Source organism: Anopheles coustani, chromosome 3 (assembly GCF_943734705.1).
Source record: "Anopheles coustani chromosome 3, idAnoCousDA_361_x.2, whole genome shotgun sequence".
NCBI lineage: Eukaryota > Metazoa > Arthropoda > Insecta > Diptera > Culicidae > Anopheles > Anopheles coustani.
This window is the reverse complement of record NC_071288.1, coordinates 6,089,730-6,105,380: the sequence shown is the minus strand read 5'-3', so window position 1 is coordinate 6,105,380 and position 15,651 is coordinate 6,089,730. Positions and strand designations below refer to the sequence as shown.

Here is a 15,651-nt window from a genome sequence, read left to right as displayed (position 1 = left end):
CATCATTTCCGGGTGCCCGTTTGTGTAGCACGTTCTCAGAAAAGAAAACAGCTGCCAAGTTTAAGCCCCCAAAAGCGCTGGTAGCTGTTTGTGCAACGAATTACATCCTGCTGGACACCGGACGCTCATATTCATCAAGATAAGAAATGTCCACACGGAGCTAATGAGTGTGGATATAGCGCGGGCTTAGCTGAACCATACCGTGGCAATACGCCCCAGAACCCCTAGATAACATCCAGCAAGCCATAAATCTAGCCGCGGAAGGCAAATATGTGCAGTATTTCAATCAAAAGTTTTAATTGGCCGGAAAACGCGAGCCGAGGTTCCACTGGAGAAGTGATTATTCGAAACTATAACGACTAACGCACGTCCAAAAAAATATTTAAAAACGTATGCAACGTCTTGCTGTCACTTAGGCGAAACATTCCGACCGGAATAGTGACGAAACGCAGCTGGCTAAAAGTCAAATCCCATAATGGTACATTTACCTTGCGAAACAGCTTGGAAGGATTTTTCCCTAAGTGTGCCCGTTAGCTACCGACGGGAGATTTTTCTGCAGCTGCAATCTCGCGCATAAAGAAAAGAAATAAACATGCACTAAAAGTGCTTTCCAGAACCTTTAGGGAAACGGTTTTTTAATGCCCTCCCATTCGACCTGACGAGACCGCTTTTCGTCGGTCAAATTTGTCCATCCCGATGCTTTTAGCCTTAGTGTCGTAGGTGCACCGTACAGCACATTTTTTCTCCCTCCCACCACCACCACCCAACAACATATCCCATCCGTCAGTTCGGGATCCTGAGCGACATGCTGATATTTAAATATGATACACTTTTCGACGGCAACCGGACGCTTTCCCGGACGCCGCACGGAACGCTTGCATAATCCGGCGCTGGAAAGCGAGGAAAGCGAAAATCCTGCTCGTTCAAAACCGCAATTTTGATGAAGAGATTGGAAGGAATGCTTTCGCGCAAGATACGATCCCTTCTTTCCATTTCAGGCAACTTTCTTTTTTGTTCCTACCGTCTTCAGTTCTGACAGTCAGCAGTTTTGCTGTTCCGAAATTTAGCCCACGAATGAAGTGCAGCTGCACTCGATTAGTGTGGCGGAAAATATGTTCCGGGCTCTGTGCTTCATTATGCTTCCGTTCGCCGGCCCTTCAGTAAACGGTCTTTCTTTTGGGCCCCTCAAGCACCGGCGTCTTGTTCTTGCCCGGTTAAGTCTTTTGGCCGGTTCGGCTCCCAATGGACGCCGTCTTTCTTTCATCATTGTGGCCGCTTTTTTCTCCGTTTTGTTCTCTCTTGATATTTTTCTCTGCTCATCGCTGCGATGCACTTTGTTGAGCACGATTCCGTTTTCCGCTTCTGTGATCTTTGGCCGCTCGAGAGTTTCCTCGCGCGCCGCCACGCAATCCATCCGGGGTGCAGGCAGAGCCCTTTACGCTTTCTTGCGGTTGCAGGGCAAGGGCGTAAGACGACGATTGTGATGACGATGATGGTGCCGATGATGATAATCATGCTGGTGCGACGCAATTGTAGGCACCGACTGGCGGGGAGGGGGTTTGAACGGGTGGTAGACTTTCTCCACCCACTCGACGGGCGGCTTTCCGGTCCCGTTGGGGCCACTTTTTCTTTCAGTCTATGATTTTCCGCCGTTGCGTTTTCGGGATGATGCATGATTTATGGAATTCCTTGACGCCTGTCGTATGGAAATTTTGAGCATGAAACGCATATCTTTTCTGTATCTGATTGGTAACTGACCTAACTAACTGGCAACCTTTATATAAAGCGAGAAAGATAATAATGTAGCTTGATTTAAATTTATGAAAAAAAAAACCCTTTTTCATAGTTTTACTGCCAATAGTTATAATAGTTATGTCTAGTGATTAGTTATTCCAAAACCGTTTTCAATTTGTTTCGAACCTCCGGGACAGTTTTTGAAACAAATTTATTTAATCAACATTCAGCTTTTAATAAAAACATATTGGGTAACCTCTTTCTAGGTTTTTTTTATAATAAATTCTTGAATTTAAAAACCTTGAAAAGAAATCGTATTTATATTTTTATCTATATCTACTATAAGTATACATTAATATTTGAAATCTTACACAGGTTAATAAACATATGAAATTCATAATTTGTTTCTGAGCCAAGAAATGTTTCAAATGTTCAAATCCAATTTTCACCGACTCAACATGACGTGCATTTAATGATTTTCCGAGGGAAACTATCGACCATGTTATCTGTTGCGAAGAAGCGAACCAACTGTTAAGCCCAGTACATTCTAGCCGGTAAAAACTTTCCCGAGAACAAATGACCGGCTTGTACCAGTTCAATGTGACATCTCTAGTACCTGTGTGCGAAACAAAATGAAACTAATTGAACCGAACCGCAGGGCACACCCACACACATACACACACAAAGTTACCTTCTGCCATCGGTCACTTCGTATCGGTCAGCGCCAGGACGACTAGTTTGGGGTGGAAAAGTTTAAAGATTTAATGTTTTTAATAGACCACCACGGGTAAACTTCATTTCGGGCTGGGGCCAAAGTCCCAGCATCCAGAAGGTGTGTAAAAAAACAGCACGTTCCCGCTTTTCCCTTCGTGTTATTCGAGCTACTGTGTGTCTCTGTGTGTTTATTATGTCTTGCTGCATTCCTTACTCTCCTTCATGGTCCTAGGGCGTTCCTCTCATACCAACTTTGTTAAGCGAGTCGAAGCAGAAGTTGTCGTGTCGTGGCGTTTATTTAGTGTTTACTGTCCATCGGGATCGGCGCCTCGTTCCTGGTTTCTGGGCCGTCCCACACCGAAGGCCATCGATTGTGGCCGAAGCCGAGAGAAGCACAAGTTTTTCGAGAATGTGTAAGAAAGTACGAAACATGACCACAAGAAAGTTTCGGTCTGCAGTTAGTGTCGAGTTCTTGCAATGCAAGGGAGACAAGAGGGGTCTGAGGGGAGGATGGTCGGTGTCTCGAGGCAGAAAAACACGACCCCTTTGGACGAGGGAAAGGGGCCGGGTTGAGTAGGTAAATGAAAACAATTAATGTTTTTCCACCCGGCTCTCGACGTCCTTCGGTCAGCCTTTTTCCACTTCCGCAGTGAAGCTGGGAGGAGCAACAGGGAATTGGCGCACTTGGCCACACCATCCTGGGGCTGGACCTGAACCGGGGCGAATGGTCAGCGTGTGGAGAGTGGATCCGAGTCCTCAATTTGCTTTCCCAAGTCTGCTTGTTTTCCCGTCCACGGCCAGCTGGAAGGATGAGATAAGGAAAGTTCACTTTGCTTCACCCTTCAAGCTGATGTCGTTTTTCTCCACCCGGTACCCATCTTTCTGGGTTGGCTGTTTACCAATGGCTCCGGCACGACGACAACGATGCTACCGAAGGACGACCACAATGTGCGACCAACTCAACCGACGGTCCCTAGCGGCTGGCCGGAAGCATGCCTTCGACGAGTCTTGGAATCTCGGTTTTCTTCAACTCGCCCCTCCTCGGCCTCCGGAGAAACGTCCGGTATTTATGTCTATTTACATGCCTCACCGAATCAATTTCACTCAATTTAACTTCTGTTTCTCCGAGGGCTATTACGAGTCTGGACAGGAAAGAGTTACTTACCGCATGGAACCGTGGAGACGAAAGAGAAGGCAAACGGTTTAGGGAAAGAAAGGACATCGAGCGTGAAATGGAAGGTGATCGATGACTCTATTAATAATTTTGTTAAATAAGATCGAGCCTGGGGAAAGTTCCGAAAGGCAACATTTAGACGACAATTATGCTAAGTGTGTAGGGTCGTAAAACAAATCGTGAGAAAAGACTAAGTTAATGGACCGTTATCAGTTACTTATTTAAATTTAAATGGTACAAGTAGAGTGTTTTAAAGGAATTAATTTTGTAAGAAAATAAGTGAAAAGCTTACTTCAGTTATTTAAAAACTTATTTATGTAGTAGATGGCAAGAAATTTAATTTATTCAATGATACGAAAAGTTGAAACAAAGCTCCACCAAACTGACAGATGGCAGTTTAAAAACAAACAACACTTTGAACCTTGTTTCGGAATGCAATTTCCCCGTTTGCCAAATTTCCACCGGCGCCAAGTACAATCGATGACTAAACCCCAGTGTGTCAGAGGTCACCATTTTCGACAGTGCCACGCTCAAAGTCCACAAAGGCCAAAGCTGGACAAACCAGCCCTAGTCGGAAGGTAATGATGCGAAATGCTAATGAGTGTACAATAAATATTAATCAACAACTGCACTATAAATGTAAATATCACCTCATAAATTAATGACCCCAATGAGGTATCGCAACGGTACACGCAGTTCATTTAGTCAGCCCCCACCCCCGCGGGGACCGGTGCGGGGCTCGGGAAAACTTTGGCCAGTGACTTTGGGCGTCAATTTCGCACCGGTTTCGATAATGATCTAAATTATTATTGGCGGTCGAAAAGCGAAGTGCGGTGCAAAAGAGCACCGTATCGTGCATCCAACTGACTTCTGCGTCAATTCAAACAAACGCACACACACACGCACACATAAAACACATTTAGTGCCAGACAGAACTTCCCAAAACTACGGACTAGTGTCATCGATGTGCATAATTGAGCCCGGTGCATTTGAAAGTCAATGGCGAACGTTTTCCGACGCTGATCGAGCTGATGTTGATGAGGGTAATAAAAGAAAGATCCCGCCCCGCGGGTTTGGCATACGGTTCGTGTCCGGCACAACAAAAGGCCAGAGAAATGTTGGCAAGGTTTGATATTGTGCAGAAAAATTAAATTAAAATTAATTACCGTCTAGTGTTTAGTTCTTCCGCAAAACGCCCAGAGTTTTCGATCTAGATATAGTGATCCATAATTTATGCACCTGCACGAAGCACAACGAGGCAGTTCTTTATGCTAGAACATTACACCCAATGATTGGCCATTTCTCGGAACCCGGGGCCCGGTATGTAATGATGTGGCAAAACTATCTGGAAACAATTATCTCCCGCTGCGAAAAACAAACCATTCTCGCCCGGGTGGAGAACATCTTAATTGAAAAAGTTTCCTGCAGCCACTCCTGGTGTCTTATCTGTTGGTGGTGCTTTTCTTTCGACTCGACACTCCAGCGCCGGAAAAGCGCACCGGAATGGCTTTCGCCGGTAACGATAAACGTGTTTGTCGATGCCTGGTTTCGTTGAGCAAATCATCGCAAGGAAGGGAAGAAAAACTCCCGTTCATAAATTATTCTTCAACGCCAGCGATTGCTCGAAACACAACACCTTCCGTATCGCAGGAAAAAAAACGGGGCAGCAAAGATGGAACCTCTTGCTGTTCTGTTTTCCTTTTCCTTACTTCGACGCTGGACCGTGCTCTTGTTGTTTGTAATATTCATGCTTCCCTCGTTATCGGCTTCCGTGGGCACAAATGAAAAGGAAAAACTACCCTCAGTGTTCTTTTCCTTCGCCACACTTCTGGTGCATAGTGTTGGAAAGTGGAAAATTAGTAAGTCAGATAACGCTGGCAAAAAGTTACGCTTGCACTTCGGCTCCGGTTCCGGGGGGGAAATAGTTTATTTTTTTCCCCCGCCTTTAAGTCGATGTTTATTTATTGTTTTAAAACTTTTTCACTTATCAGGCCGAAGTTTAGCTTCTCGGAATTTTTGCTTCTCACTTTCGACGTTCGTCACTTGATCTTTCGAACCGATCGTCACTTCCCGTTGACTTTTCGTACCGATTCGAGGTAGTTTTCCTGCCCGGAGCTGGCGGCTTGTTCCGACCACGGTACGTGGGACGCTTAAAGGGGTTTCGAGTCCTGTTCGAGGTGGTTAGCAGTTGATAGCGATCGGAGAGCTTCTCGTAGGCTGCGGCCGCATCTTCCGCACTCGAGGTATCGTCCTCCTCCGAACCGATTCCTGCCGTCGCCGGGTCGACGCTCGAGTCGATCCGATCGATGTAGAACTTGCGCCGGTTTGCGCCCGCCGTCATCACCATCACCGTCGGGTTCATCGTGTCCATGTGCTCCTTGAGGCAGCTCTGGAGCAGGTTCAGGAAGTACAGAAATGCCAGCAAGGTGAGCGCCGAAAGAGCCGCTCCTTTGCCCTTGCTCTTTCCACCGTCGGACGGCCCCGGCCAGAGTGGTGGCAACGGGTGATGGATGATGGAAGGTGGCGGAGGGTGAGGAGGTGGAGGTGGGTGGTAATCGTAACCACCCCCTCCACTGCTACCTGAGTGCGCGCTGGCTCCGTATCCGTCGGCCGTCACACCATATCCTTGCGATCCGTCGGCGGCGACCACGAGTGGATGATGCACCACGGAGTGGTGTTGGTGGTGCGGGTGGTGGTGGTGAACCGGCGGATGGTGGTGGTAGGCCGGCCCTCCCGGGCCATCGAATCCTAAGCCGGGCCCAAGCGCATCCCCCGGGCCGGACGCGTACGGATTCCAGCGATTCTGCAAAAACGACTGACTCCGATCGACGGCACGCGGAGCAAATGCATCGACTGAGTTCACCACCATGGCTACGATGCAACTGCTGCACCGGGTGACGCGATGCACCACAAGAAGCTTCCGAACGCTACCGGACGTGCTACTCACATCAGCCGCGCACAATTATCAACCACGGTGGCGGGAAAGTGTGACACCGAAAGGCAGCACCGTACGATGGCGTTTGCGAGCGTGACAGTTTTCCTCGTTCCCAGCACCGCCGGCGGGGAAAACTACACATCACTCGTACCGGACAGTCGTACGAGAGCAAAAACACGGCATCGAAAACACGTGTTTAATCAACATTTACGTTTCATTTTTTCCTTTGCGGAGGGAAAAATGCCCCCGAATGGGGAAACTGAGAGCACAACCGAGGAAACAACTAGCAAAGTGATGATTTCTCGCTTGCAATGCGTAACTGCGAGTTGGGGTTACCGGAGGGAAAAGCAGGTGATAACAGCGAAAGAAAATTACCGCCCATAACAGGCCTTATTAAATTCATAACGAGAAAAATGTTCAACATACCAGCGTAGAGAGAAAAGTTCAATGTAGCATTTCAAGGAGAAGAGGAAAAATTTCAATTTCATATCTTGCAAGTTAAGATGATTTGCTAAAGTTGTTTCTTCAAGCATCGGCTTTGAAGATTTTATTTATCTTATTTGTAAAATTGTTTTGAAGAGTCTTACCGGATACTTGTTTTTCTTTCTTTTCAATAATGAAAAGTGTTTCAATATGTATTTCGTAAATATTGTTGCAGTCATTTGAAAAAAGAAATAAATTAAGCAAATGTGGATGAGGGAAGAAGCGTGAGTGATGTGTAATTTCCTTAAAATATTTTTACAAACAAGTTTTCAATTGTTTCAAGAATGTTTTCACTAAACCAGAAAGATCATATTTTGCAGAAGTAAACATAAGTCACTACAAAATTAATTCCTATTTTCTCTCATTTTCTATGATTACCCCAACCTTCTTCACGTAGGATGTTTGTTTTCTCGACCTGTTTTTCATTTGTTGCTTTTATCTTTTGGATTTTTTTCATTGAATTGAGGATTTGTGGCCTACCAGCGCATATTGAAACGCTTTCTTCTAGTTCTGTTTAGCATAATATTTCTCTGGTATGTGATTTCCAAACGATGTTATTAAAACATTCCGTGAGGTAATTTTATTCATTCAAAGTTTTCATTTGGTGTACAGTTTCAGAATGTTTTTCTTTTCTCGTTCGGTGGACGTTGTTGAACATTACTTTTGCTTTGTTCGGTGGAGTTTTCTCCCGTTTTCCTTGTGTCGGTATGAATGGACAAAAAAAAGGGACACGAGCTACAATCACAAAAGGATACGCCACTTGCGGACGATCGATAAAAGCGTTCCGTTCAACTGATGAGACAAACAAAAGTTGGTCCGGCCCCGGTCTAGTCTCGGATGGAATCCTTTCCCGTGCGTCCAAGGCTTTCATGGCCGATTGACGCATGTACGCCGTCCGTCAGCATCCTGCGGTCATTTGACCCACACGAAGAAACCGCCTCGTTTAGATCGTTTAATCTTCCGTTTGGAGCGTAGTTTGGTTGGAAAAAAGGCCACGAATTGACGCCCATGCATGGTCGTGGATTAAATGCTGCAAAAAAGGACCCCAAGGCAGGATTCTAAACCACGCTTCCAGAGTGGCCCAAGCCAACCATCAGCTCGACCATCATTGTTCGCAACCCTGGAGCGTTTTTTTGGGGCAGGATGAGAATAAGTGAAGAGTGACAAGATGAGAAGATCAAACGCCTGCCATGACGCTCAGCACCCCTCGGGGAAGATTTGGTGCATTTTTATAGCTTCCTGCACCCCCTCACCCGCACCCCCACCGGTGGCTTCTGTCGGCTTCCTTGCCTTTTCCTTCCCGCGCAATCCGCGTACCACGTGGGATTAAATTGCAACGCCGTCAAGGTCCGGGGCTGTGAGCTGCGACTTCAAAAGCAGAAGTTAATTTCGTCCCATTTTGTCGCCTTCAGCCGAGGACGTCGGGCGGGGATCACGCTGGCCGAAGGGCGGGAGCAATATGGAAATTCCGGACCCAAACCCTTACCCGCCACCGTGGACGGGTTTCCTTCTTTTCTAAGGCCGGCGTTGTTGAATAATTTATTAACTTTTTAACTGGATTTTTCCACCCCCCAGCTTATCGCGATTGGCAAATGGCTTTATCTGCAGATTCCTTCGTCCACGTATCTTTTGCGCCCCATTGACTGACGCCTGCCGTTGGAGGGGAGGGTTTGCCTTTTTTCTCCTTATATTCTCCACCTCGAATAAAGGACGGCAGACTTCGGGAACATAAACTCTTTGCATTATCTTAAACCGCCTGCAAGGGTAAGGGTTTTTTTTTGAAACACGAAAAGTTACCCGATTGTAAAGACAAGTGTCAGACATGGAAGGTATTTTCCTGCATTTATATTTCCCTCGCACGAAAGCACAACCGAGCGATACAAGGATAACGTTGATTTGTCTATCTTTTCTCCCCAGGCGAATGGAGTTTGCTGATGGATAAAATAGCACTTGCATTCAATTTTAAAGAGTGTTTTTTTTTTGCTGTTATCTTTTAAACATCTTGAAGTACTTGCTCCACGAGACTCAAATAGTTTCCACATCATTTTACCTTAACCTTGTTGTTTAGCAAGTAAAAAAATGTTTCAAAAGTATATTCGATAAAATATATTCGATAGTAAAATGGAACATTTTTAAAACAGAGGATATTAAAACACGCCTGAGAAAGACAAAAAATGTTTTCAACAGTGTAAAAGCAGAATTTGCAGAAAGCCAGAACTGTTTTACTACGTTTTTTTCTTGGGGCTTCTAAAGTTAGATACAAAAAGAGCGGCAGGTAATAAGGATTCGTAATCGTTTATTTTTATTTCCTTCATACTTGTGGGTTAGTAAAATTAATTCATTTCAAACTTTGATACTTAACTCCTTATATTTTCCTATTCATCTTATCTATTATCCCTGTCCTTTTTCATTCGTGGCAGTATGTGTGCAATATTCCAACAATATCATTTTATCGTTATTTGTTCTATAAACTTCGACCTTCCAATGATAAAATACAAACCGTTACACACCGTTTCATTTTCACGAGATGATAAACCAACCAAGTTGATTGAAATGAAACATTCCTTTCCACGGGACAACACGTTGGTTCGTACTCAATAAGCAAACTTTTCACCATCCATAAATGCGTCGACAGTATGTTTCCCGCGTGCCGGAGCTAATCCAGGGTTCTGACGAAGCCCGCCATAAAAGAACCTTTCTATTCTTCCGACGTCAAACACACACACACACACACACACACACACACACACACACACACGCCCTCCCTTCGGGCGCGTACCGCGTGGATTGTCGCATCGTAAAACGCATTTTGTTCGCATGCAAGAGCCACGCCGCCCCCGTCACACGCTTTTCCGACCCCATCCAGTGCCATTATGTGTGCTCGTAGTTCATCATTATCATAACTATCGTAATCAACGTGCACGGTGGTGCCGGTGGTCACGCGGTGATGGAGCGTTGCTCGCTGCCGTCACGAACCATAATGTTGCTACCTGCTGCTCGAAAGTGTGTGTGTGTGTATGCATCTTAAACAGAGTGGCATAAAAGCGGTGACGTCGGGGGATGGGGAGCTTCAAAATGGTTGCCAAAGATGAATAAAATATAACGCAAGAATTTTCATTAGTACATCCTACCACGTCCGCCATGTGCACTTCCTTCGCGCGATCCCTTTCGGGAGGCGGGAGAGATTCCTTGCCACAACCACACACACACGCGTCGAGCGAGCATAAGGCTCGGAGATGGATCAATCTTTTGACTTTCATCATCTCACACCCACCATCCCGCGGTTCCGGGCGTGCTCTCGTTCGCCACTCGGCACTCACATTCCGGTTCCGGTTTGCATTTTATTACCTCCCTCGTGGCCCCGTTCATGGCGCGCTAAACCGTGAGCCTCCACGTGAGCATACCGTATGTCACGGTGGCCATTCTTTCACCTGCGCACAATGGAAGGACACCATGCATTGTGGAGGATATTTTTTACCCCCATTGTTTGCGTTACGCATTAAGGCGTGCCTTTCAGGTGAGATAAAAATTAAAATTAAATCAATTATTGAAATGTATGCCAGCCGCGCGCGAGATGAATCAGAATCCCCTGGTGGCGGTTGAAAATGGAGGACGAGCCGTTCGTTCCGGCAAACAGGGTCCAATGTGCTAAGGTTGTGGAACCGAGTACCCCCCTATAGGAAGCCACAGCTTCTGCTCCACAGCTCTATTTATTGAAAGCTTCGCGACGCAGGACCTGCGTTTCTAACACGTTGCCCCAACATCTCCATGAAGTTGATGGCAGAGTTTTGCATTTATTCCTGGCGCGTGTGACGCAGAACTCTTGCGTTATCACACTTATGTCACACTTCGTTCGCACTGTAGCAACATTTATTTTTCCTCTCGCGGGAAGGAAGAGTTTTCCTTTCCCATCCACAGGAAGTGCACTCGTGTCGAGCACGATTTATTGTGTCGGTTCCGCTTCTTTCTGTAACACGCGCGCACACGAGTACCCGTCGCGTTGGATAGAATTCCATTAAATAATTATGTCCCAGTTTTGCCACCTCCACACACGGTGTTCTACACTTTGTTTCGGTTTGGTGTCTTGTTGGCGGAAAGAAAAATTTACCGCGAATGTTGACGTTAATGGTATGTTAGTGCTTTTTGTTTTGTTCTTCAGCTAAACAGGGGAAGGAAAATGTTTTTATCGATATTTGTATTAATGTATCCTATGGAAAATATTCACTTTATAGGTGAAAACAATACAAGAGCGTTAGCGAAAGCGTGCAAATTTATTCGCAAATGTATTCGCAGTTTTATAGCTCGAAAAATTAAAAATTCTTCGTACCGAAAAATCGCGCTCTTGTAATTGAAAAGCGCTTTCGGCCAAACTTACTGTTCGAATAAACAGCATCGCTTTAAATTAATCATGCTCATTGCAATATTCATGATGCGGCTCGCTTCGTCCCAGGGCAACCTTTTAACGACTCGCGAAACTCGTCCGTTGCCGCTGAAACGTTTTAATCGAAACAAAGAAACATCCCATTTGTCTTTTTATGGCGTTTCATTTGCACCAAATGGCAGTTCTTGTTCGTCATTTTTTCTTCTTTTTCTTCCCTTCGATGGTGAAGGGAAATGCGAGCCTTTTTGGTGCATATATTTGCACAAAATCGGCGACACATTTGGGTCTAATTTTTCACTCAAACTTGAGCTGCCCGAACCAACCATCGCTTCTGCTTCGGCAGGGAAATTTGATACAATACCGAGGATGTTTTTTTTTCCTCGGGAAAGATAAAATGTGTGCTCCGAACGGCTCGGAGTGTACGCTTTTCGCGTCATAAAAATCATGGGAGCTCCAAAGGCGTGCGGTGTCCGGAAAGCGAATTGAATTGACTTTTCTCGTGTGTCATCAATTTTTAAGTATGGACAAATTTCCATTTGTTCCACCGGGTTTCCAATTTCTTTTCGCTCCGTTTTACTGTTCCCGTGGAACTATCAATGATGTGTGTATGTGTATGTGTGTGTGTGTGCGGTTTTATTTCCCTTCCGTCACGAGCGGCTCATTCATGGGCGTCCCGGTTTGCTTTTTGTTCTTCCCACGACTAGGACGGCATGGAAATGGATGGCTTTCGTATTTGCACTTGATACATTTTGCATTATCGGTTCCGTGTTTCGTTTGCTTTTATTTCACTTTCCGCGTGCGGCTATTTAGATAAAATAGGGAGCACAATTCTACCCCGTCGCGGGATGACAATAAAGGGACAGGAAAGGGATACCCGGGAAAGCCGGCCATTTTTAAGGCCTCTATTTTATTGCCCACCTCGCATCATCCTCGCAGCGCGCTGTCAAATATCTTCTTTATTTGTCATGCCTCGACAAATGGAGCGCTTTCGGTTCGGGTAGTTTTCCCGTTCCCCGTGCACCTCAAAACGTCAAAATGCTGTCCATCATTCGGAGGCGAAATAATATTATTCTCTATTCAAACGGGTGCACTTCAGGAGACCACTTCTGGTGGCATCTGTTTCGCTGATCGGAAGCCCACAAATGCTTGGCTTTTTCACATCGATCATCCCGACGCGGGCGCTTCATCGATCGTTCTCGGGGAAATTGTCGGAAACCCGGCCCCAGGCCCGATCAAACGCGAAAAGCTCGGCACGGGCACGGGAGTCAACACAATGGTGCTGGGAGGTATTTTTCCGCGCGCTGGCAGGAAAAAAAAGAGGCAGCTCAAATCTTCCCATCGAATGCCAGGAACGGGCTCCGTTCAGAACACACAAACCGGCAAAGAATGTGGGAGGTTAAAAAGGAAAAAGAAATCGTTGAGTCAGTCAACAGTACGTTCCGGTGGTGGAAAATATGGCGAAGCGAAAAATTTCGTGTATAAATATCGAGCTGAACGAAGGAGCGTTGGCAGAGTAAAAAAAAAAAGTAAAAATGCAACAATCCTGCCGTACAAATACGACGGACCAAAGTGACGAAAAGAAAATGTATAAATAGCGAATGTGTGCCGATTTTCCAAATACTTGTGCACCGCACTAGAGAATCGCCCAGCTGCGCACCCGGTTGGCTCGGAAAATGCCACACGGTGGAAAAATGACACGCGACAGTCGATAAATGTGTCACACCATTTTCCACCCGTCTCGAAAAGCAACGACACAAACAAGAGAGCACCCGCATCTGCGAAGGCGCAGAAAAGATTGCAGTGAAAAATATTTTAAAAGTTTATGGCACTTTCCCGCCGATAACGGTTGTCTTCTCTGAAATCCAACGAAACGCCGCGGAAATATGTGGAAGTATTTGTTTTCTCTTTTCTCGATTATGCTTTTGTTCCCGTTGCGTGAAGCATGCGTTAACATATTTGAAGCAAATGGCGAAATGTTGATATTCCCGCGACTCACATGGGATTCGCCGACCGAAGGGGATTCAAACGTTCCTGTTATGGCGTAAAATAAAGGGTCGAATTTTCACACGCGAACAAAAGTACGCCCGAAGAGGGAGGGATAATTCTGTTTACTTTAGATCCGCTAGATTGTGTGGGGCGCCTCTTCTTATGTCGCGCATTTTCCTACCACACAGCATCCCCTCTTACTTTTAGCCTTTGGGATAACATCTGATAACGTAATGTACATACTACAGTTAACTAGACGCAGCGAACGAGAGTGAAGGTTTAAGATGCGACCTGGAAAAAGCGGGGGCGAGTGCGTAAGAGTCGGCGAACAAAACCCAACCCTCCACTGTTGTTGTGTGCCACTGCCAGTCCCAAAAGAGCAAGCACAAATTGAAAAGGGGATCAACAACATTGATTTTGAAATCAGATACTTTCTCATTTTTAAAAAGCTTGGCCGGGAGACGGAAAAGCAGGAGAACAAATGAAGATTGGCTTTTTACGATAAGGGTTTTTTTTGAAGAAATAAACGGAAATTACCACTTTCCGCTAATATTGCCACATGGTAATAGTATGTGGGAGCATACAAATGAATGCAATAATATTGCACTTTAGAAAAATAGAAAATGTGTGAATTGTAAATATTAACTACTCTACGTTCAATTGTACATGAACTTAATAATGTATTAAAACAATAATTCTCCTAAGTTTGCAGTAAAACATGCAATGTATTTTGTTCGTTAAGCACTCGAAAGTTGAGTTCAACAATTTTCTATAATTTTTACCTCTTGAGAATATACAACACACTTCCGACCCACGCTATCGATACATTCGCAGCAATTAGATAAATGGCATTTCGGGTAACCGGTTCGTTGACCCAAACCATTTCCGCAGCTTTACCTCCAGAGATTTGGCCTCGCAAATTATTGCTGCGGGTATTCATCAGCATTACGGCCCGGTATGATCCAACATTCGTGAGCCTTTGTTTTGGTACTCTCGAGACGTACGAGAACCTTAGCAAAGGACACAAAGGAACACCTCCACTTTCCCCCCCTCATTACTACCAACTCTCGGGCGGAGTGAAAAGGGAAAGCAAAACAAAATGCGAAACCATTTCCATTCAATACGCTCGGAGCATTTGCTCGCCTCGTGTACGAGACATGTAAAACACTTCCGATGGAAGGAACAATTTTTGGGCACTCGAGTGCCAGCGAGTCTGAAGTCGTTCCGATGTTACGGGCGTAAGAACTCATAATGGTCCCGGCGAACAAAACGCACTGGAGGCCAGGTTTTCCCTCCCCTCCCCCCCCCCCCCCCACCCCCGGAGCGGACAGGACGAATCACTGAATCCGCGTCGTTGGCGCGGTTGTTGTTTGGCTCGTCATTTTCATTGGTTTATGTTTTCGACCCTCCCTCTCGGCCCCACTTTTGGAAATCTCAAACCATTAGCCCGGACGCTTTGGGCGGCCCTTTTGTGTTTGGCAAGTAAAAAATGGGAAAGCGGTGGAAAAATATCGCTGTTATGTGTTTTTGAGAGGTTTGACTATTTGTTCCTTTTTTTTCGGGACCGCCTCAGGGCGCTTGTTTTCTTCTGTTGCATCGCAAATGATTGCATCAGCGCCCGTCGGAATGATTGCCGTGGTTCGCAAAAGGTAAGCCAGAAGAAAAATTAAAAATCCAACAAAATCATGAGTCCGTGATTAAAAATTCACCACCCAACCACCCAGCCACCTCCGGTTGCTAATGGCTCCGATGTGCAAAGCTTTGTCACCCGACGTCGATGGAGCCCGGCGTCGCATTAGGAGGTAAATATTACAACGCAAATTCACCATCCACCCACTACTGGCCTGGGTGCACTTGTGAGTGTGTGTGTGTGTGTGAGAGAGAGAGAGTGGGCGAGCACTTTCTTCGAGCACTTGAGGCGGTAAATGAGGACAAACGCCAACCCGAAAGGGTCTTGCGGCCGAGTGCAATGACCGCTCCGTGCGGGGATGCTGTGTCACGGTGCAACGGTGTCGTGCAACCGCTGAAGGCCCTTATGAGTCCACCGGATCGTGCCGAAAAGAAGCCGAAGCGTCTTCGTCCATCGTTTCCTTTTGATCGGTGAAAGGCACCGTGGTGATGAAAGCGTTTTTTATCGTCCTTCCGTTAACTTTCGCGTTACTTTGATAATGAATAATGGCCGGAATAAAAAAAAGAGAAAACAAGAAAAAAGGCGTAGAAATGGTGTCCCTATTATTATGCGAC

The 15,651-nt window shown here is 45.8% G+C and overlaps 1 protein-coding gene across 1 annotated transcript; it reads right to left on the bottom strand.

Moving 5' to 3' along the window:
* Window positions 1–5,645: 5,645 nt before the first annotated feature.
* LOC131260455 (uncharacterized) lies at window positions 5,646–10,380 on the bottom strand. The gene is made up of 2 exons (XM_058262181.1): window positions 10,361–10,380; window positions 5,646–6,507 (listed from the first exon to the last, which is right to left on the bottom strand). Exons 1-2 carry the CDS (start codon window positions 10,378–10,380, stop codon window positions 5,646–5,648), a joined length of 882 nt encoding a protein of 293 aa, XP_058118164.1.
* Between the last annotated feature and the right edge of the window lie 5,271 nt (window positions 10,381–15,651).